This window comes from Peromyscus californicus, unplaced genomic scaffold, assembly GCF_007827085.1.
Source record: "Peromyscus californicus insignis strain IS unplaced genomic scaffold, ASM782708v3 Scaffold_15__1_contigs__length_86483966, whole genome shotgun sequence".
NCBI lineage: Eukaryota > Metazoa > Chordata > Mammalia > Rodentia > Cricetidae > Peromyscus > Peromyscus californicus.
In genome coordinates this window covers 6052964-6077299 of record NW_026294447.1, presented here as the reverse complement: position 1 = coordinate 6077299, position 24336 = coordinate 6052964, and the positions used below count along the sequence as shown (strand labels likewise).

At 45.7% G+C, this 24336-nt stretch overlaps 1 protein-coding gene and 1 pseudogene across 2 annotated transcripts in view; both read right to left on the bottom strand.

The window, feature by feature from the left end:
* Ankmy2 (ankyrin repeat and MYND domain containing 2) overlaps positions 1 to 24336 on the bottom strand; it is a 46194-nt gene that overhangs the window by 12280 nt on the left and 9578 nt on the right. Inside the window, exons 3-5 of one of the 2 annotated variants that reach the window (XM_052738346.1) lie at positions 17247 to 17391; positions 11723 to 11821; positions 676 to 836 (exon numbers count right to left, since the gene is read on the bottom strand). In XM_052738346.1, the coding sequence (XP_052594306.1) occupies positions 676 to 836; positions 11723 to 11821; positions 17247 to 17391 (405 nt within the window). The remainder of the gene's footprint in view (positions 1 to 675; positions 837 to 11722; positions 11822 to 17246; positions 17392 to 24336) is intronic. The other variant, XM_052738347.1, reaches the window with a different exon arrangement.
* Positions 14361 to 16192, bottom strand: LOC128110440 (non-POU domain-containing octamer-binding protein-like; annotated as a pseudogene).

The following is a 24336-nucleotide window of genomic DNA, read 5'->3' as shown; positions in this document are numbered from 1 at the left end:
TCTTGGAACTCACATTGAACAAGCTGAAGTTTGATGCCTAAGCTGACAATCTGTCGGATTCCATTGACAGCATTATCAAAGGCATCACATATTCACTTGCAACGAAAACGTGCTTATGTTTAGTGAAATTATTACACTTCTGAGTATTCTCACAAGGATAAGTATTACTGTATAAGTCAACCGTGGTGTGCCACTTAGATCCACGTTACCAGGCCTCACACCAGGCCTTCCATATTCAGCATGGGCTAAGGGCACAGCAGTTTCCTTTGGAGAACTTCCCTCATTCAAGGGAGCTTCCTCATTTCTTCTGTCTGGCAGGGTGTTCTTTCCCTCTGGGGACAGGCCCAGGCCAATGACATACTAAAGGACACTAATGACTCCCACTCTCTCAGGGCTGGAGCCAGGCTGTCTGCAGCAATGCCTGGGGATAAGGTCAAGTCAAGTGAGGCTAACACTTCCCTTCCTGGCCTTTTGCCCTGCCTCTCCTGGTTTCCCTCCCCAGCTCCTGGCGCCCAGTGAGGGCATTCCTTCCATGACTCAAGCAGACCTGGGGGCTCCTGCAAACCCTCATCTACAGGACTCCGCCTGAGACAGTTAAGACCCCACGGCATGAGAACACTTTAGACACGGAAGCAACCCTGATCTGGAGAGCAGATACAACAGACGCCAGGCTACCTTGACGGGGTGGAGGTTTGTTGTGGTGATGATTTTGTGCAGTGGTCCTGCCAACTTTGGGGGCAGTTTCGGCTCTTTATCCAACCCCTGGGGTTTAGTGTAATAATCCAGCCTCTCTCGAGGGAAGAAATTGTTGATTATAGCCACACAATCATGCTGACCTTTAAATAGAAAAACAGAAAAGCTGTTAGTTTATCATTAAACACCGGAGTCTGGGCTCTTTTTATGACGTGACGTTGCTTTGGGAGTAAACATGTACAATGTTTTTATTCTTTGAGAAAAGGGTAGAGAAGGAAAGGAAAATACTTCAGAGAACATTTTTAAGCATCTTAAAGTAGAGAGATAGACTACCAAAAAAAAGTATTCAACTTAAGAACCCTAAAATTATTTTATAAAAACTGACTATGATTAACTATCTCTTCTTAAACCTTAACACCAATGATACTCACGTTTCCCCCAAGACATACAGGTACATATACATATAATTTAAATATATTCTATGCAAAGTATCTGTTATAATCACTAATATTATCAAGTAATCCCCGACCCCCCAGAATTGGAGAGAAGCTTAGCCTCTTTGTGAACTGAAGTATAGAGAGCTTTTGCTCCCACAGGCTTAGAATCAACACTACAGCCCCTCACAGGTTGCTAAGCCACAACCATGAGCTATTGGGTTAAACAGAAATGTGATGTTTCCCCAGGAAAGCTGCTGAGCTGACGCTGCTCCTGCTGCCCTCTACCCACAGCTCCCTCTCCGGAGCCTCTCTGGAGCCAGGAAGTGGCCACTCTGGGCAAGCAGGTAGAACGGAAGGGCAGGGCACATTCCAGAGCACCCGGCTCTGGGCCCTGCCGAGGTCTCTGGAGGGACAGCCTTTCTCTCCTCACTGCCTGTCCAGGGCTAAGGGATCAGGGACAGTCAGTCTTGAAGAGAGTGGTCAACCCCGGTTTGCCTGCCTGGCTCCTGTCCGTGCCTCCAGGGTCCTGGGAGTGCCTGTGGTCTGGCCAACACAGACCTCAGGTGCACTGCCCTGCTGGCTATCGGCCCCAACATGTGCACTAGCAGGTGCTCTACCTGTTACTCAGCATTCCCGAGAAACTGAGGAGAAGGATGATTCCTACTTGGGGTAGGTGGCTATAGACCGCCAACACAGACCTCGGGTGCACTGCCCTGCTGGCTATCGGCCCCGACATGTGCACTAGCAGGTGCTCTACCCGTTACTCAGCATTCCCGAGAAACTGAGGAGAAGGATGATTCCTACTTGGGGTGGGTGGCTGTAGACCTTGGCCGCACAGGCACAGATACTACAGCCCTTTGTGCCTCTGGCCCCCAAGCCTGCAGGCTTTCTTTACCTGGATGCCTAGGAAATGCTAGGCGAAAAACAGGGACTGGGCAGCGTCCCTCCGAGACACCAACACAACCGCAGATCTCAAACAACCACCGAAGAGTCTGGAAGAGTAACCAGGGGCTTTCGAGAGCCGCAGGGAAGCTCCAATTTTAAAAGTTAATAAGCAAATTCAAAGAGAGAATCCTACTTGCTTCTGTGAACTAAATTTGTAGTAGCAAATCACTCGAGAGAAATTACAAAGGGAGGGATGGGAGAGCTCACAATGCGCAGGAAATCTAACACTGGAAAGAATAAAGAGTGAAAACAGAAGAAAACATAAAAAAGTAAGTGACGGAAGAAAATATCCCTGATTTGAAAATGGAATTCAGTACCGACAGCAGTGCCATTTTGTGTGTATGTTTCTATTAAATGCCATGCCGGCCGTGCCGTTCTGTTTTTGGAGGGAAGTGAGAAGTGGAGTCCCCCCTCTTCTCCTTGATTTTCCCTCCTTGATGTCTTCTTTCTGCCTACTAGAGATTTCTATTCCTATCTCAAGAAGTCAACCGCATATTAGAAATCTGAAATCAGCCAAGGCGCTATGCTTAGAAAATGGTATCTACTTCCAGAATCTTCCAGGAGAAAATCGGCATTCAACTGAGCCAGCAGGTTATATACATCATGGCATCCAAGTCAACCCAGGGGTCTCTGTGTGAGCTGACAGAGGCACATGAGGAAACAGAGGCTGAGGGCAGCTGCACCGGTTCTTTACATGGACCTCCATCAAGCAGGTTCTCATGACGAAAACAATGTTCAAATGTCTCAGCAAGAGAATCAAACCAGACACAAACGGTCAAAGGAAAGTAACTGCAATTTCCAGCAGTCCCTGAAATGTTAGCTTCCATGACTGGTTTAGAGTCACCTAAGAGACACCTCTGGGTGTGTTGTGAGGGTTCCAGGGAGGTTTAAGTGAAGACCTGGACCACTCTCTTGGTCCCATGGACAAGAGTCCCAGAGTAAATAAAAAGAGAGACAGGATGCCGAGTCCCAGAACCCATCGCTTTTCTGACTGCAGACACACTGTGACTGCCATCCCCACTTCTACCACCATACATCCCCATCACGAGAAACTGTCTCCTCAAATCACGAGCCACAATACACGCCCCCACACACTTCCCTAAATTGCTTTGGTACTTTGTCATAGGAAGGAGAACAGTGATTAATACAGCCAGCCCCTAACTGGACAGTTGAAAAAGACAGTTGGCAACTGTATATATCATACATAAAGTATCTGATACCTAACAATGACCCTGTCAGAAAACAAGCTGAACCTAAATCATTTGCTAATAATTTATTAGACTGACATATGTGTACAGTTTATCTTTGTAAATGTAATTTACTTGTTTAAAACTCTGTATAAAATGATAAAGAGGTTTTAACTATTTTGGTTTAAGAATTCTGATTAAATACAACTGAAAAGTATTATCACTAAGAAGTACTATAGAGAGGGGATACAATTGTTATGGATCGAGCTGAAATGTCTTCCGAAGGCTCATGTGTTTTAAACACTTGATCCTCAGCCCGGGGCCCTGCTTGGGGAGGCTGTGGAACTTCTAGGACCGAGGGCCCCAGGGGTGCGCCTTGGGGTTCTGTCCCGGTCCTGTTCCAACCTGCCGTCTGCTTCCTGGTTGGCACCACATAACAAGCGGCTGCTTGCCCTCCTGCGGCCACAGTGCAGTGCCCGCCCTTTGCCACGCTTCCCCACCAGGGTGTACTCTAGTCCCTGAAATGCAAAGTTCCAGTCCAGCAGTTTGCTACGATGATGAGATGCGGGTCTTCTCAACAGCAAGACCCACTGACAAGTCGAGTAAATTTTTTACACAAGGTCAACCTTCCCTCAAATCAGAAAAGTTTAGAATGGAAACTAAACTGAATTCTCATTTGTAGCACTAGAATTTAGAAAGCTGTAGCATGACTTTGACATGAACAGAGAGAAAGGAACGGCGAAATAAGTGTCAGGGAGCAAACAAACAAACAAAAAAGTACATTTCAGAATGATCATTTAGCTGTGGTGGGTTTCGAGATACACAATCCACATAACTCATCTGAGAAATCATGCAACAAAAACCTGAATGAAAATGGGATCTCAGAAGCCAACAGAGAGAGGGACAGAGAGGGCCCTGAGAGGGCGGACCTGAGTGGGGGAGAGTGTCTGCCAACCATCACATCAAGAGGACTGTTAAAAGAGGTGACACCCTACCAAGGGTGCTCTAGAGCAATGGGCGCAACAAAGACTAGACCGCTCCAGGAGGTTCCCAGCGAGGATCTCCCGGCCCAGAGACGAAGACAGCAGTCCAGAAGGCGAGCACGAAGGCCCGGAGGCAGGACAAGCCAGACACAGAGAGGAGAGCAGTGAGGTGGGGCTGCTAACCGGACAAGCAGTGCCCTGTGCACAGAGGGCAGAGTGTGACTGGGAATGGTGTCACTTTCACCAGGACAGTCACATTGAAGACACACACACACACACAAGCACGCACACACACAAATCACCAAATAAAATAAGGAGCAAAGACGAGAGAGGACGGGAATGGAACCCGGTGCACATCGGGAAAACCTGCTAAAAAGAGAGGGGCTACTGTTTGGAATTAGAAATGAGAGATTACCTTTGCGTGTATGTTACATTATTTAAATAAAATCCCGTAGTACCTGCCTGTAATTCCGCCAACTGGGAGGTGAAGGCAGGGGAATCAAAAGTTCCAGACCATTCTTAGCTACACATCAATTTTAAAGTGAGCCTAAACTATAAGACCCTGCCTCAAAAGACAAACAAACAAACCAAGTGGATCTGAGAAAGAAAATGACTGAAAGAAAGAAATAACTAGTTATTGACAAAGGAAACGGACAAGAGGGTACAAGTCCCTAGAAATTACATGAAAACCTGGCTTGCCATGAAAGCCATTGTGATCCCAGGAGATTAATAAAAAATGTAAAACTTATTATTCCTCTGTTTCATCCATAATAAGCTAGAAGTAGCAGAATGTAGGAGTGAGGTAAGAATTCCCATAATATGGACATTAGCTGGAAAGTACTTCTTGATAAGCTTTTTAGAAAATGGCTGATATGGTAGTCAGGTGTGGTGGGCTGAAACAGGAAGACTGTAATTAGAAGACAGTCTAGTGGTCAATTAAAAACATAAATTCTGTAAGTACAAGAACCATTCCTTTTGGGTGTGGTGATGCACCCCTTTAACCCCAACACTTGAGAGGCAGAAAGAACTGGATCTCTGAGTTCAGTTCAGCCCCGAAGGAGGCTCACGACTGTCCGTAGCCCCAGCTCCAGATCTGCCGCCATCTTCTGATGAGGCATGCACATGATGCATGCACATGATGCAGACAAAACACACATATTAATATACACATTAGCAGAAAAAAGCAACAACCTAAAGAACATTTGGGAGAACATTGCTGTAACTCATGGTAAAGACAACTTCTAAATGACAGAAGTCTCAGAAGCAATTTTAAAAAAGGCTGTTTAAAGACAACTTTTCTATAGCAAAGCTCTTTAAAATCAAAAGGCAAAAATGAGACTCGCATACAATTTTCACATCACATCTGGTAGAGAAAGAGTTGACAGCCTATAATACACATGACGGTTTTCCAAGTAATAAGAAAAAGACAACTTCCCCATCATAAAAGGAAAGGCGGGGGCAAAGGTCTGCAAATGCAAATGCTTGGGAAGCAGAGCATGTAGTGCCAGTCTCAACCATACAGCAGGTTCAAGGACAGCCTGGGCTAGATGAGACCCTATTGGAAGAGAAGAGGGAAGAGGAGAAAGAAGAGGGGAGGGGAGAGGGGACAGTAGAGGGCAGAGGAGGAGAGGAGAGCAGAGCAGAGGAGGAGAGGAGAGGAGAGCAGAGGAGAGGAGAGGAGAGCAGAGGAGAGAAGAGGAGAGCAGAGGAGAGGAGAGGAGAGAGAGGAGAGCAGAGGAGAGGAGAGGAGAGAGAGGAGAGGAGAGCAGAGGAGAGGAGAGGAGAGAGAGGAGAGCAGAGGAGAGGAGAGGAGAGAGAGGAGAGGAGAGTAGAGGAGAGGAGAGCAGAGGAGAGGAGAGGAGAGGAGAGTAGAGGAGAGCAGAGGAGAGGAGAGTAGAGGAGAGCAGAGGAGAGCAGAGGAGAGGAGAGCAGAGGAGAGGAGAGGAGAGCAGAGGAGAGCAGAGGAGAGGAGAGGAGAGAGAGGAGAGAGAGGAGAGGAGAGCAGAGGAGAGGAGAGGAGAGGAGAGGAGAGAGAGGAGAGCAGTCCACAGAAGAAAACGGAAATGCGCCCCAGTGAGGTTTAACTTCACCAGTCTCGAGGGGAGGCAGGTGACATAGCACCTTTCACCTATCACGTCAGCAGAAGCAGAACGGTAATTTCCCGCAGACGATATTCAGATGAATTGCTGTGTCCTTTTGGAAAACAATTTAGACTTAACATTTAATTAAAACTATATATCTTTTTCTTAGCAAGCTTTACTTCTGATAACATCTTACAGACATGACTAACAGCGAAGTGGATTGTTCTAGTTAAGTGGATGAAAGATATCAAATCAGCCAACAGGAAAAGCTCAATGGAATCTGGGCCATGGAATGTTACATAGCTGTTAAAATGATTCACTAGTACCCCAAGGTGAAAGAGATGACTATGACATACTAGTAAATATGGAAAAGAATTCACAAATAATGTTTCTTGTGTAGGTTGACCACAGTTTGAAAGTGACAGAAGCCATATGTGGATACACCAACATACACGCTGCTGGACCAAGGAACAGAAAGAAGAGAATCACTTTTTAAAAGGCTAATTATCTCCTACCTGCTAGTGTCTTTGTACTCTGCACACTACCAAAGGGGAAACATGAACACCAGAACAGCCGCAAACCCTCTGATCGGTGCTGTCCTGCCTGCAAGGTATGTCGGGCAATGTTGGACACAGCTTGCGGGAATTCCCAACCAATATCTGATTTGACTTAAGCCCACTCCAGGAGATGGAACTCAGACCAGCACTGCTTAGGTGACCAAGAACCTGAGACTAGATAGCCTAGAGACCTAGGGCAAAACCAAATACTACTGTTCTACTAAAAGAATACAGTAACGACTCCTGGTGACATTCTAGTATAGTCATAGATCAGTTCCTTGCTCAGCCATCGTCAGAGAAACTTCCTCCTCCAAAAGATAGGAACAAATACAGAGACCCACAGATAGATAAAATGCAGAGTGAGAGACCTTGGAACACTCAGCCTAAAAGGGGAAGTCTCCATCAAATCCTTCCTCTCAGGGCTCAGGAAACCCTACAGAAGAAGAGATGGAGAGAGTCTAAGAGCCAGAGTGAATGAAGGACACGAGGGCCCCTAAATCGACATGCTGGATGAGCATACGATCTCACAAAGACAGAGACAGCACACACAGAGCCTGCACAGGTAAGTGTGAGATGGAGTCCCGGAGCTGAACGAAGTGGACACCTGCTCCATCCCTAACTCAGAAGCCATATCCAACCGATAACCACCTGCCAATGACACATTCATTTTCTCCATGGGAATCTCACTGGGAAAACAAACTCCTCTAAGGATAGGGTGCACGCCCAGCAGGAGACGGCCCACGCCACACAAAATGCACTCAATGGCATCTTTGCAAGTTCTTTCTCTCAGAATGTAAGATCAGACCTTTTTTTTTTTTTAATTTGTGTATATTTTTCTCTATTTTTAACCTACAAGTCCTCTGCGTGCGCGCGCACACACACACACACACACACACACACACACGCACGCACGCACGCACGCACGCATGCATGCACACATCATGGCTTCCAGTTTAGTGTTTTGATGGCATTCCTGAGTGGGCGAACGAGTGGGTCTCTGTGTCTGTATCTGTTTGTCAGCCTTTTCCCATCTGTTTATTTTGTCCTGTTCCAATGTTAGTTTTTGTTTTTCTTATTATATTATTTATTATTATTACCCCCAAGAAGCCTGTTTGTTTTCTAATGAGAGAGAAAGGGGGTTGTCCTGGATGGTTTGGTGGGCCAACTAGACACAAGATGGAGAATCAGAGAGGAAGGAGCCTCAACTGAGGAAATGCCTCCACGAGATCCAGCTCTAAGGCATTTTCTTAATTCATGATCAGTGGGGAAGGGTTCAGCCCATTCATTGTGGGTTGGGTCATTCCTGGGCTGCTGGTCCTGGGTTCTATAAAAAAGCAGGCTGAGCAAGCCAGGGGAAGCAAGCCAGTAGGCAGTTCCCCACCATGGCCTCGGCACGAGCTCCTGCCTCCAGGTTCCTGCCCTGCTTGAGTTCCTGTCCTGACTTCCTTCAGTGATGAACAGCAATGCTGAAGTGTGAGCCAAACAAACCCTTCCTCCCCAACTTGCTTCTCGGTTGTGGTGTTTTGTTGCAGCCATGGAAACCCTGACTAAGACGGGGGGATCCAGACGGGAGGGGAACTGGGAAGAACTGGGAGAAGTACAGGGTGGGGAAAGGCTAATCAGGATATATGAAAAAAATCTATTTTCAATAAAAGGAAAAAAATTAAAGCCAGGGCTGGAGAGATGGCTCAGAGGTTAAGAGCACTGACTGCTCTTCCAGAGGTCCTGAGTTCAATCCCCAGCAACCACATGATGGCCCACAACCATCTGTAACGAGATCTGGTGCCCTCTTCTGGCCTGCAGGCACACATGCTGTATACATAATAAATAAATCTTTAAAAAAAAAAAAAAAAAATTAAAGCCAATTATATAGAACATATAACTTCAACTGACAAGGTGTGGTATACCTTTCACCTGTGGCATTAGTCTAACTAGCTTTAAATGCAGGGAAAATATTACTGTAGTTTTAGAATGAGGAAAATAATACAACTGGAGATAATCATGTTAAGCTAATTAAGCCAGTTTCATAAAAGTGAATGCTGAATATTTTCTCTCATTTGTGGCTTTTAGATTTTGTATAGATACAAAAAAAATCTGCATTTATCTGTCTTATAAATTATGTTTTCTATTGCCTTGATAAAACACTGTCACCAAGAACAACTTGGGGAGCATAGGGTTTATTTCACTCCCATGTCCACAGAACAGTTCACTGAAAGTAAGAAGCTCAAACAGGGCAGGAACCTGGAGGCAGGAGCGGATGCAGAGGCCATGGAGGAGTGCTGCTTAATGGCTTGCTCCACATGGCTTGCTCAGTCAGCTTCCCTGGAAGAACCCAGGAATACAGGCTCAGGAATGGCTCCACCCACAATGGGCTGAGTCTACCCACAACACTAATTAAGAAAATGCCCTAAAGGTGTACCTACAGCCAGACCTTACAGAAGAAATTTCTCAGCTAATGTTCCCTCCTCTCGGATGATTATAGCTTGTGTCACCTTGATGTAAAACTAGCCAGTACAGAATGTCTTAGTCACTGTTCTATTGCTGTGAAGAGACACAATGACCAAGTCAACTCTTATAAAAAGAAAGCATTTCATTGAGAGCCTTCTTACAGTTTCAGAGGGTTAGTCCATTATCATCATGATGGGTAGTATGGTGACAGGCAAGTAGGCATGATGCTAGAGAAGTAGCTGAGAGCTTTACATCCTGACCCTCAGGCAGCAGGCAGAGACTAACTCTGGGCCTAGTGTGGGCTTTTGAAACCTCAAAGCCCACCCCCAGTGACACATCTCCTCCAACAAGCCCACAGTTCTTAATCCTCCCCAAAAGTCCAACTGCAAACCACACATTCAAATATATGAGTCTATGCCCGGGGGGTGGGGGAGGATTCTCATTCAAACCACCACAGCGTATGTGACCAAAAAATGCCTCTTTGTTCAAACAGAGCGGTTCTGTAGACAATTTGTGTTTTCAAGTTTTGGTAATAGTGTAATAATGTTAAGGAAAAAAACAGCATTGTATGGATGAGAAAGAGGAGTCTCTTCCATTTCCAGTCCTGTGACCTTGGGGAAAACTAACTTCTACTGAGCTGTTTCATTTATTGTGGACACAATAAAAAGCTGTAAGATTAAACAGACTTCCTTCTTCACTGCACAACAGTCAGAAAACTGAGGCCCACAAAAGTGATGAGATTTTCCCACAATCCCAATGAGCAGCAATCTAAACTAAAATGCCCACTCCAGATTTCCTAGCTCAGTGTTCACACTCACTGTGCGGACACCCTGCACAGTAGCTTAGATGTGAGCTGTGTGTTCACACTCACTGTGCAGACACCCTCCACAGTAGCTTAGATGTGAGCTGTGTGCTCACACCCGCTGTGCTGACACCCTCCACAGTAGCTTTGATGTGAGCTGGATGTTCACACCCTCTGTGCGGACACCCTCCATGGTAGCTTAGATGTGAGCTGGGGGAGCAGCCAGAACATCTCTGAGACTTAAGCTACCTCTCTGAAGTTGGCACAAGGCTGTAACTTTCTCAAATGTTCCTGAAATTAAAGTGAGAGTATGTGTCATTACAAAGCCAACATAAGTAGACTGCCTGGCTTAATAAATGGAAGCAACTACTAATTTCAAAAAAAAGACTATAAAATTTAATACAATGTATAATTAATGTTGCCCATAACTGACTAATTCCTACTGTATCTCAGCTTAAACATAATTTCTCTCAAAAACCTGTTGGAACAGGGTAGAAAATCCTCCTCTTCAAAGTACATCCACAGAACTCAAGTTCTCTTACAGGACAACCTCACACCACGTTGGTCCACTGCTAGCTGCCTTTCAACACTGTGAAAACACGAGCCACTTAACTTCTGCTTGCTCACCACTGTAACCATGGCATCCACAAAGATACTCAACAGGGTGTGAGCAGTAAGACTTGGCTTAGTTACTGGTCATCACAAGGCCACTCATGGTGATCCCACTAAATCAGCTGTTCCTGACTTTGCTTTTCGATCAATGGGCTCTCAACTGCCAGTTCGGAGACCAAAATACCAACGATCAAGTGCTCACTCACCCCCCACCCCTTCATTATGTCACTTAACAGGATTCACATGCCAAGGATGAGTGGGCACATAAAATAAAGGTTTGTAGCTGATGGAGATAATGAAACAGTTTAAAATTATTACCAATCACTGCTTTCCAAAAACACCCCCATCGCTGCCCGAAGACCATTCACAGCAGTAAGTAGAACTACTTGTTCAGTTCTACACGTGGAGATCTTAAGCTAATCATCTCTATTAGTCCTTAAAACAGCCCTGTAACTGTTCTACAGTGAACAGTTCTACATTGTTCTACAGTGAAGAAGCTGAAAGACAAAAATCTTCAAGTACTTTGCTACAAAAGTGGTGTAGCCAGAATTTCAACTCAGGTCTGCTGGTTTCACAGGTCATTTCCTAACCAGTGGGTCAAACTCCCTCCACTAGAGAAATAAGTACCTTAGTTCAAAGATTTGAGTGCAATGAAATGTCCCTACTGCTCTGTCTCTCTCAGAGTGGGAATTGCACGTGGCCATTCATTTTCTCCAGAGAGTCATTAGGGATTTCACTATGTTAGAGTGAACTATCAACATTTTGCCAGGTGTGGTGGCACACACCTTAAATCCCACACAGCAGACGCAGGCAGATCTCTGAGTTCAAGGCCCGCTTGGTCTACATAGTGAGTTCCAGGACAACTAGAGATAAATACTGAGACCCTGTCTCAAAAAAACCAAACTAAATAAATAAAATAAAATATACATAAAAGGAAACCAAGAACAATCCACTGTGACACTGTAGTAAACACTCACCCACAAAGGCTGCCATTTGAGCGGCTGTTCTTCCCACTGAGTTCACAACGTCCGTCTCGGCACCAGCCTCCAACATGGCCCACGTGATGTCTTTATTGCCTAGAGTTCCAGGACACAGATCTGTTAACCCTAAGAAATACACAGTTTTGTCTGCTCTCTCTCTCAGGCCCTCTCACTGACTTTTAAGTTTCTATCATGTGGACATTTTCATTTTTCCAAGAATACCAATCATAATTACAAAAATAAAGTACTACAGACTTACTTCGTCAAACTAATTTCCTGGGAAACCAATTTGGTGATGCAAACATGGTACAGAATTGAATACCACTTTTAACAATAAAACAGAGCATGTTTGCTTAACGGTAATGTTTAGTATAAAATCAAAATATACATACAAAATTATCAACAACAGAGGAGGGAGAAGTGAACAGAAGCCCTCCTTAAACACCTACTGACTCATTCCCCCTCTCACACCTACAGACTTGGGGTGTGTGTGGCATATATGTGGTTTATACGGTATAAACACTGGGGCGGTGTATATGGTATACATACGGTATAAACACTGGGGCGGTGTATATGGTATACATATGGTATAAACACTTGGGAGGTGTATATGGTATACATATGGTATAAACACTGGGGCGGTGTACATGGTATACATATGGTATAAACATTGGGGAGGTGTATATGGTATATAAGTGGTATGTATGGTATAAACATTGGGGAGGTGTATGTGGTATATATGTGGTATGCATGTATAAACACTGGGGAGGTATATATGGTATATATGAGGTATATATGTATAAACATTGGGGAGATGCATATGGTATATATGAGGTATATATGTATAAACATTGGGGAGGTGTATATGGTATATATGAAGTATATATGTATAAACATTGGGGAGGTGTATATGGTATATATGAAGTATATATGTATAAACATTGGGGAGGTGTATATGGTATACATGTATAAACATTGGGGAAGTGTATATGGTATATATGTGGTATGTATGTATAAACATTGGGGAGATGCATATGGTATATATGAGGTATATATGTACAAACATTGGGGAGGTGTATATGGTATATATGAGGTATATATAGTATAAACATTGGGGAGGTGTATATGGTATACATGACATATATATGGTATAAACATCAGGGATCTTTCTGCACATTTCAATGTAAATATCTATAGTTCATTTCCATTATTCAGAATCATAATAGATATTTTGCTAATATTCTCTCCATTGAGTGAGCAGCATTTTTGACTCATTTTTGTAGCTATGACCAGGCTTATCTTTAGGAACACTTCCTGGAAAATGTGGATGAAGATTACATATGTTTTAAATACATATTGCTAGGTTGCCACCCAGCAAGAATAGACCAAATACATTCCACAAAACAGTACACAGAAGTCCCCAAGCACTACTGCTTTAATCATTGCCAATATAGTAAGTGCAAAATGATTATATGTGCTCCAATTTTGACCTCTTTGATTAATGCTGAAAGTATTTTATATATTGATCAGCTGGTTCTATTTCTTTTGTTCTCTGTCCAGTTGTCCCTTACAGTATTTGTCTTTCTCTAGTTGATTTATAAGAACTCCTTATAGATAGCAATGAGACCATTAAAGATACTCAAAAAATATTTTTCTTCATTTTTATTTGTATTTTAACTCTATCTATGGAATATCTCATTTACAGCAATGTTAAAATTCTATGTAATTAAATCACTGATGTCCCCTTTGTTTATAAAGTTTTATTTGTTATTATTTATTATTTATTTATGTATGTTTGTGCCTGTATGTCTTTACTGTACATGTGTACAGGCACCCATGGAAGCCAAAGGCATTTGATACCCTGGAACTGGAGTTACAGGCAGTTGTGAACCACCTGATGCGGGCACCAGGAACTGAACCTCAGTCCTCTGAAAGAACGGGAGGCATTCTTTTTCTTCTTTTTGAGGGGTAGGAGCTTCAAATGTATTTTAATAAGGTGATACTGCATTACTGCTCCATATCTCAGAAAAATTTCAAGGTATTTGAAATGTGAAGGTATCAGGAACAAATCAAACACAGCACACAAATAAAAAACGACAGCGTAACTACAGAAGATAGGAAAGGCTAAGCGCCACGGTTAGACCTTCACACAGCAGCCCTGTGCCCAAGGTTGCTCAGCCCGTCAAGAAAAGCTGTGAACAGCAGCCTCACAGACACAAACGGGCATTCCTTCTTGGGTAATCTGCACCCAAGAAAAAGATGGAGGCAAGCCAACACAAGATGTTTTAAAGATATACTAACACCTCTAAGAGAAAATGTCTTCCTTGGGACGTGAAAGGGTCGTATATGAGGTTTAACACATCCATGTGTGTTGTAAGCTCTGTGGACATTTTTCTGAATTCTCACCGGGGAGTGAATGAAGGAACTGGGCTAGGTCATTGGAGGATGTTTAGGTTTATGATATATATGACAGTGTCTCCGGGATTGAGGGGAATAAAGATGAAACGTAATTAAAACATGAGAGACAAAATAAGAAAGAAAGGAAGAAAGAGAGAGAAAGAGAGAGAGAGAGAGAGAGAGAGAGAGAGAGAGGGAGGGAGGGAGGGAGGGAGGGAGGGAGGGAGGGAGGGAGGGAGGGAGGGAGGAAATGATCAAGACTGATGGGGCTCTGAGTCCAGTTTGTGGCGGTTCTCCACACTCTCAACAAGCAACACGCCTTGATTGACAAAGCAATATACTGCAGACTTCGATTCATTAAACACCACCCCTCCCTTGCCCTCTGCCTCCAAGCATACTCCCACGAGTAGTAGAGGTGGGGAAGACTTAAGTATCGGTTAGAATCCCTAACACTTTTCCAGAGTGGAATTCTGGCTAGTCCACAAAAGGCCTTTAATATAAGGGATCAGGAAACAAGACACTGCAAGTTTACGTAGTATGGGCAGCCTTTGTTTGGAGCGAATTCAGCTCCAGGAGCCTGACGGCTGCGTGCAGGAGGAGTTCCACTAATTGCTCTGATTCCTTCCATTGTAGCAGCTTGGCCAGAACATTTAGTTGGTGGTGGGGTCAACCCCAGGGTTCCATTCGGCATCATAGTGGCGGGTCCTGGAGGAGCTGGGATACAGCGGGCACAGGCGCAGGGGGCACGGCGTCTCTATTGTTTATGCTCATAGCAGCTCCCATAGCCATTTGGCCCATCCATGTCTCTTGTTCTCTTCATCAGGGGAGGTTCCCTTGAATCCTTCCTGCTGTTGCTTCGTTATTTCTTCTTGCTGCCGCATTTCTTTTCCACGGCGTCTGCGCTGCTCCTTCTGCCTGAGCTCTAGCTGCTTTGTTTTTGCACCTCTCGGTTCCGCAGCTCCTCAGTTCTCGGAAGCTCTTTTTGAAGCCTCATCAAATCCTGCCTCACAACCTGGTGCTTATGGCACGCTGTCTTCATCTCCAGCTTCTCACGAGCCTCCCCGATGTTGCGGTCCACTGGATCCTGCTGCTGCTTCTCATCTCAATGGTGCCTTCCAGTGCATGGCATACTCAAACTCCAAGGACCCAGGCCGTGCAAATCGGGGTGGCTGCTTCCGTTCTGGGTGAAACGGCTGGAGTTTTTATGACCAGCTTCTCTGGAAGCCCCTCTTCATCATGTCCATTGGCTCCCCTGTCACAGTCTGAGGAAATGTGGTTAGCAAGAAGGAGCCTTCACCGCATCTGTCCAGAGTTTCCGAGCAGCTGACTTCCTGAGAACTCATCAATGCCTTTCCCTGAGGGCCTTCCTCGGTCATCCACAGTGACCACAGCCCTCCACTTGGCCAAACAGAAAAGGCTTCTTCCAGCGGTTCCTTAGACACGTACTGAGGAAGGCTGTAGACACTCAGTGGGTAAGGGCACACTCGGCTAATTTCCTCCACGGAGAGACAAATTGTCCAGGTTCACTTTGCCAATTTCCACTAGGGGTCGTGTTTCCAAGCCGGTGAAGCCAAAGACTTTGTCCTTATGAATGAAAACTTCGCCTGCTTTCCCATAATTCTCAGAAAGTTTTATTTCCTCCTCGGTGATGTCAGAGAAAGATTGCCCGCAAAGATATGGCTATACAGGGTGAAGGTCTCTCCTGGTTAGTAGTCAAGCCTTCATTCTGGCTGTGTGTGTGTGTGTGTGTGTGTGTGTGTGTGTGTGTGTGTGTGTGTTGCTGCTGCTGCTGCTGCTGCTGCTGCTGCTGCTGCTGCTGGTTGATGATGCATCCTTGGAGTATGGTTCGCTTCTCCAAGTTAAAAGTTTTCTTGCTCTGTGTTTTCACACCCCTCTGCCCACTCCTCCAGCCCCTGATGTCTGTATTATTTATGGATTTTTTATTGTACACACAACTTAGAAATGCTTTTGTGCCCCATGATTATATGCATGTGTGTGTGTGTATGAGTGTGCCTTTGAAATCAGAGCTTATTATATTATATCTCTATTTTCTTAAAGACTTACAATCATCTGGCATGATGTCATACATCTTTAACCCCGGCTCTCAGGAGGTGCAGGTGGATCTCTAGGAGTACCAGGCCAGCCAAGTCTATAGAATGAGATGCTGTCTCAAAACAGGATCAGCAACAGAAGTATGTGTGTGAGTGTGTGTGTGAGTGTGTGTGTGTGTGTGTGTGTGTGTGTGTGTGTGTGTGTGTGTTGGGGCAGGGGGAACGCAATCATGTAAACCCTATTTTATTTTAACTGATACTTTTCAATTATTTTATTCAGGAAACAGGTCTGTAAACATGCAAGTCTGTTTCCACATGGACGATCCAGCTAGACAAATGGGCAGCACTGTCATAGCAACTGTTTGATAAAAGACCAAAGCAGTGTTTGGATTTCATTAACATGCAAAGATTTAGACTCAGAGGAGCAAAGTAGAAAGCTGAGGTGCCTGGAGAAGCACTTGATTTTACGTCACTAAAATGTGACTTGCAGTGGGCTGGCAAGATGGCCAAGGGGTAAGAGTGCTTGCTGCCAAGGCTGAGGCCTGGCATTCAGTCCCCACAACCCACATGGTGGGAGGAGGGAACTAACTCCTGCAAGTCCTTCTCTGACCTGCAGACCTGTGCCATGCACATATCCCCCAACCACAATAAACACAGGTTAAAAAAAAGACAAGAAACAGATCACTAACTCTGACCTTTGCCATGCACATATCCCCCAACCACAATAAACACAGGTTAAAAAAAAGACAAGAAACAGATCACTAACTCTGTAACTTGTTTCAGGCATTATAACTTTTTATTTTGGTTTTTCAAGATAGGGTTTCTCTGTGTAGCCCTGGCTGTCCTGGAACTCACTCTGTAGACCAGGCTGGCCTCGAACTCAGAGATTCACCTGCTCCTGCGTCCTGAGTGCTGGGATTAAAGGTGTGCATTGCCACCTGGCTGCATTATAGTTTTTCAAAAGTCAATTCTCACCACTCTTTTCTATTAAACTTCTAAAAATTACTAAAGTAAAACATGCATTACATTTAAAACACATGCCCATCAAGAACACTGACAGAGTCGAACTGAACCTTTACCGGAGAGCGCGGCAAACATGAGGGCCGTGTACCCGTGCTCATGCTGATGGCAGTTGACGTCAGCTCCGTGACGCAGAAGCAACTTGCACATTTCAAGTTTTCCTTTGTATGCTGCGTGCATTAACGGAGTCATTCCATTCTTTAAACGGAAGGGAGAATACATTGATTACGCACATTTCCATTTTTATAACTTATGAACACACACATAAACTCATAAAATCATCTTTAAAACCTAGAAAGTATATTCATTTCCTCTCTTAGATCTTACCTCAACTTCTAAGTGGAAAAAACCACATTTTTAAAAATAGATTAACAAGCAGAAAAGACATGTTCAACCTCACACACTATCAGACAAGAAGATCAAGGGTCAGAGCCCAGACTGCCTCAGGTCCTCATCTCCCCCACACTCTTAGTTCTTAAGACACCAGTGGCCTCAGGTCCTCATCTCCCCACACTCTTAGTTCTTAAGACACCAGTGGCCTCAGGTCCTCATCTCCCCCACACTCTTAGTTCTTAAGACACCAGTGGCCTCAGGTCCTCATCTCCCCACACTCTTAGTTCTTAAGACACCAATGGCCTCAGGTCCTCATCTCCCCACACTCTTAGTTCTTAAGACACCAATGGCCTCAGGTCCTCATCTCCCCCCACTCTTAGTTCTTAAGACACCAATGGCCTCAGGTCCTCATCTCCCCACACTCTTAGTTCTTAAGACACCAGTGGCCTCAGGTCCTCATCTCCCCACACTCTTAGTTCTTAAGACACCAGTGGCCTCAGGTCCTCATATTCTCACACTTTTAGTTCTTAAGACACCAATGGCCTCAGGTCCTCATCTCCCCACACTCTTAGTTCTTAAGACACCAGTGGCCTCAGGTCCTCATTTCCTCACACTCTTAGTTCTTAAGACACCAGTGGCCTCAGGTCCTCATTTCCTCACACTCTTAGTTCTTAAGACACCAATGAACACAAGAAAACCAAAGGCAGGAGGCTGAGGCATGAGGACCACAGGTTCAAGGCCTGCCTGAGACTCTATCTCAAAGAGTTAAAAACTGGTTTGGAATGTAGCTTAATGGTAAAGTACTTGCTTAACATGTACAAGGCCCTAGGTTCAACCTTAGCACCAAACCAAACCAAAGACAAAAAATTCTGAAATACACAGAACATTTACCAAAAGGAAAGCTGAACAGATTCTGGCATATTCATAATAGGTAATTCTAAAGCTTTTCAGTAAGTGCATTTGGAGACAGCGAGATGCTCAGTGGGTAGGCATGCTTGCCAGCAAGCCTGGCTACCTGACTTTGAGCAGCAGGACCCACTGGTAGAAGAGAACCAACTTCAAAAAGCTGTTCTTTGGGCACATGTGGCCCCACACATACAAACACACACATAATATAAACAAATAAAGATGAAGATTTTTTAAAAAATTTAGAGGGGATAAAGAGATGGCTCAGAGGTTAATATTGTTTGCTGCTCTTCCAGAGGCCCTGAGTACAGTTCCTAGCGCTCATATCAGATGGTCCAAAACTGCCTGTGACTCTAGATCCAGGATCAGATACTCTTTCCTGGCCTCCATACACACACACACACACACACACACACACACACACACACACACACACACACTAAATAATAAATAAATAAAATAAATAATTAGAAAAAATCATCTCTGTGTAGTGAATTGGGAATTCTCTGACTACCGCCAAAGAGAAAAGGCAGGCATGGGATATATTTACCTGCTGTGACATTGTTTCTTTTTTGTTGTTGTTTGTTTTTTTGTTTTGTTTTGTTTTTCCGAGACAGGGTTTCTCTGTGTAGTTTTGGTGCCTGTCCTGGATCTCTCTCTGTAGTCCACGCTGGCCTTGAACTCACAAAGATCCGCCTGGCTCTGCCTCCCGAGTGCTGGGATTAAAGGCGTGCACCACCGCCGACCGGCAAAGATTTGTTTATTTTCTATGTATACAGTGTTCTGTCTGCACACCAGAAGACGGCACCAGATCTCATTACAGATGGTTGTGAGCACCATGTGGTTACTGGGAAATGAACTCAGGACCTCTGGAAGAGCAGCCCGTGCTCTTAACCACTGAGCCATCTCTTCAGCGCCCCCCCCCCCCCCCCGCCTCACACCCAGTGACATTGTATCTTAAAACAATAATCCCCAAACCACATACATATTTTAATCACACTAGGATTTGATTACATATGATTGCAAACATTGAGGGGTAGCGACAATATTTAAAGTAGACTGAATTGCTTGGTCTCCATCTGTCTGTGTTTACCTAATGACATATCATGTAATGTAATAATATTACAGCACACACATGGTTCTGTTAAACCTCATATACGATCCTTTCATGTCCCAAGGAAGACATTTTCTCTTAGAGGTGTTAGTATATCTTTAAAACATCTTGTGTTGGCTTGCCTCCATCTTTTTCTTGGGTGCAGATTACCCAAGAAGGAATGCCCGTTTGTGTCTGTGAGGCTGCTGTTCACAGCTTTTCTTGACGGGCTGAGCAACCTTGGGCACAGGGCTGCTGTGTGAAGGTCTGACCGTGGTGCTTAGCCTTTCCTATCTTCTGTAGTTACGCTGTCGTTTTTTATTGGTGTGCTGTGTTTGATTTGTTCTTTAACTTTCAATTTGAAATTTATAATGAATAATATATATAATTCCACAGCTTTTTTAGTAACATTGCTCCAAAAGTATAATTTAAAACAAAATTTAAAGATTAAACAAAGTTTCAAGATTTAGTAAATTTATTTTATCATAAAGAATTTTCTTTCAACTGGGCATAATGATGCCTTTAATCCAGCAGAGGCAGAGGCAGAGAAGTCTCGATGTAAGTTCCAGGCCAGCCAGAGCTATGTAGTGAGACTCTGTCTCAAAAAAATAAAAGGGAAAAAATACTTCTTTTTGTTAATGAAATTATAATACGATTTTATGAGGTGTGTGGTTTCAATTTAGGAATGAGATGAGTACTAATATAGTTCAGCTCATGATCATAAATATTCTGGCCCTAAACCGTTCATTTGTTGTTTTAAACATCCATTCTTGAGATGTCCTTAAACAAACTATTATCTCTGTGGGTAACTTTGGCTTTTCATCAATTCTGTAGGAGATTCTTGTCTTGCATTCAACAGGAAAGGTTCTGAGGGGCTCCCTTCCCTCCTGTGCCCCCCTTACATTTTTGTCTCTCTCCCTTGCCTTACACCCACCCTCTTAGAGTGATGCTGACAGCAGAATTGGAGCTGGGTCCTCTCAGGTGATTGTAAAGAGGTTACTCAATGGGGGGTGATCGGTGCTTCTTGGGACTGCAAACAGGGAAACAGGGAGACTCGACAATATTAAGACGTCTTAAGTGTGTGTTCATACAGAAACGGAATAACGGATGCTGGAAATGGATGCACTGTTAGGGTAATTAGTACTTCAGTGAAGAGGGATGGACTGTATGATCACTATCATCTGAATGAGGCAGAGATGGATTGAGAGCACAGGGTGCGAGCCCCGGGGAGTGCTGGGACCTATGCATGAAGAGGAGAGCATGTGGGCTGCGGGAGGAGAGGGCACGGCATTATAAAAAGGCCAGCACACAGAAGCCACCCGGTGCTTGGTGTGGCTCAGTGGCACAGTGAAGAGTTGTCTTGGGTTTGATCTCTACCACCAAATAACAGCAACGCCAGGAACATATGAACACACGTGTGTGGATGTGAGCATAGGCCATGAAAGCAGACAAGGAGCCATGAGTGAGGAAAGGTCCCCACAAAAGGGAACCACTGAGGAAGAGTGAGTGTGATAAAACATGTGACGGGAAAGTGAAAAAAAAGAAAACTGGGGGAGGAAGGGAGGGACTGGGGTGGGGAGAGGAAGAGGGGAGAGTGGGGTGAGGGGTGAGGAGGGGAGAGTGGGGTGAGGAGGGGAGAGTGGGATGGGGGAGAAGAAGGGGGAGAATGGGGGGGAGAGGAAGAGGGGAGAGTGGGGTGAGGAGGGGAGAGTGGGGGTGAGGAGGGGGGACTGGGGTGGGGGAGAGGAAGGGGAGAGTGGGATGGGGGAGAGGAAGAGGGGAGAGTGGGGTGAGGAGGGGAGAGTGGGGTGAGGAGGGGGGGACTGGGGTGGGGGAGATGAAGGGGAGAGTGGGGTGGGGAAAGGAAGGGGAAGAATGGGGGGAGAGGAAGAGGGGAGAGTGGGATGAGGAGGGAGGGGGAGGAGTGGGGGGTGGAGAGAGGAAGGGGAGAGTGGGGTGGAGAGAGGAAGGGGAGAGTGGGTGGTGGAGAGGAAGGGGAGAGTGGTGGGGGTGGGGAGAGGAAGGGGAGAGTGGGGTGGAGAGAGGAAGGGGAGAGTGGGGTGGGGAGAGGAAGGGGAGAGTGGGGTGGAGAGAGGAAGGGGAGAGTGGGGTGGGGAGAGGAAGGGGAGAGTGGGGTGGGGAGAGGAAGGGGAGAGTGGGGTGGGGAGAGGAAGGGGAGAGTGGGGTGGGGAGAGGAAGGGGAGAGTGGGGTGGAGAGAGGAAGGGGAGAGTGGGGTGAGGAGAGGAAGGGGAGACGACTGGGGTGAGGAGAGGAAAGGGGAGAGTGGGGTGAGGAGAGGAAGGGGGAGAGTGGGGTGGAGAGAGGAAGGGGAGAGTGGGGGTGGAGAGAGGAAGGGGAGACTGGGGTGGGGGAGAGGAAGGGGAGAGTGGGGGGTGGGGAGAGGAAGGGGAGACTGGGGTGGGGAGAGGAAGGGGAGAGTGGGGTGAGGAGAGGAAGGGGAGACTGGGGTGGGGAGAGGAAGGGGGGGAGACTGGGGTGAGGAGAGGAAGGGGGGAGTGGGGTGAGGAGAGGAAGGGGGAGACTGGGGTGAGGAGAGGAAGGGGGGAGTGGGGTGAGGAGAGGAAGGGGGGGAGTGGGGTGAGGAGAGGAAGGGGGAGACTGGGGTGAGGAGAGGAAGGGGGAGACTGGGGTGGGGAGAGGAAGGGGGAGACCTGGGGTGAGGAGAGGAAGGGGGAGACTGGGGTGAGGAGGGAAGGGGGGAGTGGGTGGTGGGAGAGGAGGGGAGACTGGGGTGGGGAGAGGAAGGGGGAGACTGGGGTGAGGAGAGGAAGGGGAGAGGTGGGGTGGGGAGAGGAGGGGAGACTGGGGTGGGGAGAGGAAGGGGAGACTGGGGTGAGGAGAGGAAGGGGGGAGTGGGGTGGGGAGAGGAAGGGGAGAGTGGGGTGGAGAGAGGAAGGGGGAGACTGGGGTGAGGAGAGGAAGGGGGGGAGTGGGGTGAGGAGAGGAAGGGGGGAGTGGGGTGGGGAGAGGAGGGGAGACTCGGGGTGGGGAGAGGAAGGGGGAGACTGCGGGGTGAGGAGAGGAAGGGGGGAGTGGGGGTGGGGAGAGGAAGGGGAGACTGGGGTGGGGAGAGGAAGCAGGAGGAGGGGGAGACTGGGATCAACAAAACAAATGACATTTCAGAATGTCAGGCAGAAACTGTTTCGTAGCCTAATTAAACAAACACATAACAATCTTTTTCTTAAGAGACAGACCACACAGATTCCAACCTTTCCTGTTCTCTCAGAACGGGTTTGCAGGCAGCCTTCCTGGAGAGAATAACACTGAAACTCTAGGACGGCCTTGCCTTTAAAGCAGAACCTCTCAATACAATGTGACAATCTGCAAACCTCTAAGGTCTGTTGCCATGTGTGCTGTCCTTCTTCCTGTCCTGGCTGCTGGAACCTGTGTCCACTCACATGCCCGCCTCCCTTGTTCCCATTACTTCTCATTTTAAAATGAATGTTATCTCCCTCTTTCTACGTCTTTACCCTCTTGTTCTTTCTCTCTTTAGCCACCTTAGCAAGATTAGATTTTAGGGCCAAAAACCAAGAAAGCTTCCTTCCAAAAGCAGAGTTCTCTGACTATGTCGCTCACTTGGAGGTGTCTGGGCCAGCTGTCTGTCATGTCCGCATGTAATGTGGGCTCCCCCATATCATTATCCCAGGCTATTGGAATCTGGGAAAAGTTAGACTAGCTTTTGAAAGATCTGGATATCATTCCCTACTTTCTTATCTCAGTTCCATTTTGCATTACTCAAGCAATGCAAAAATAAATTCCCAATGCAATGACTACTAAGTATTATGTTGGTTCTAGTGCTACATTTTATGGTGTGATTTCAATGGGCCAAGAAAAAAAACTGAAGGAATACTAACACACTTCTTAGTTCTAAGCTAAAGGCTTCTCCATCAGCCTTTCTAGTTGTTTCATAGTCTGTCAGTGTTAAAAAAAAAAATCAAGAATAGGAGACAAATAACTCAAAACAAAACAGTTAATCTGCTAAAAGAAAATATTCCCATATTCAAAACAAAATTCCTAAGTCAAATTTAAAATGCTGTTTTCCAGTTATCGATGTGAGGTGATGTAGTGCTCTGGAGAAAACCAGTGTTGAGCACCCCATCTCTCTACTACAGCGGTAGTGAGAGGTGTCCAGACTGAGTCCCCAAACGGGCAGGAAGCAATGTCCCACTGTGCTTCCAAAGCATCGTCAAGTGGTAGTGACATCACAGGGATTACCCACAAGTTTTCTGGTACTTTTTTTTAAAATCTTCTTTGGAGCCCTGTCTGTTTGGATCCTTTGCTTATCCTCCCCTGCCCCCCACCCCACCCCCAGGTTATAAATTCTTTTTTCTTAAGTTAGTAGTTCTTACTATATATATTCTTGCTATATATCCCTCCTCAGATATTTGTGAATCTTTTCTCCACTTCTATGGGTTATGATTGTGTGAGAACCAAAGTTACATTTCAAGTTTTAATTACCATGCCTAAGAGATTCATGAAACAAAAACATCTCCGATCTGCAGGTCTCTTGCCCGAGGACAGACAGTTCCTGAAGTAGTCCTGTAGGCTACTGTTTACGGGAGATAACAAGCCACATGTTTTCACTCCCCTGAACAAGTTTATTAGACCCATCTGCACGGGATGTGCTAGATCACATGTGGGCGGGAGGTTGATAGTCAGGAAATATGTCAGGATATATGTGGAGGCCCACAAAGGTTTCCTAGTGAGATCTGAGCTTGCTCTAACCCAGCAGGGCTGCATTGGAGAATTGCTTGACCACATATGGTTACCAGGTGACTGGAAGGGTCTG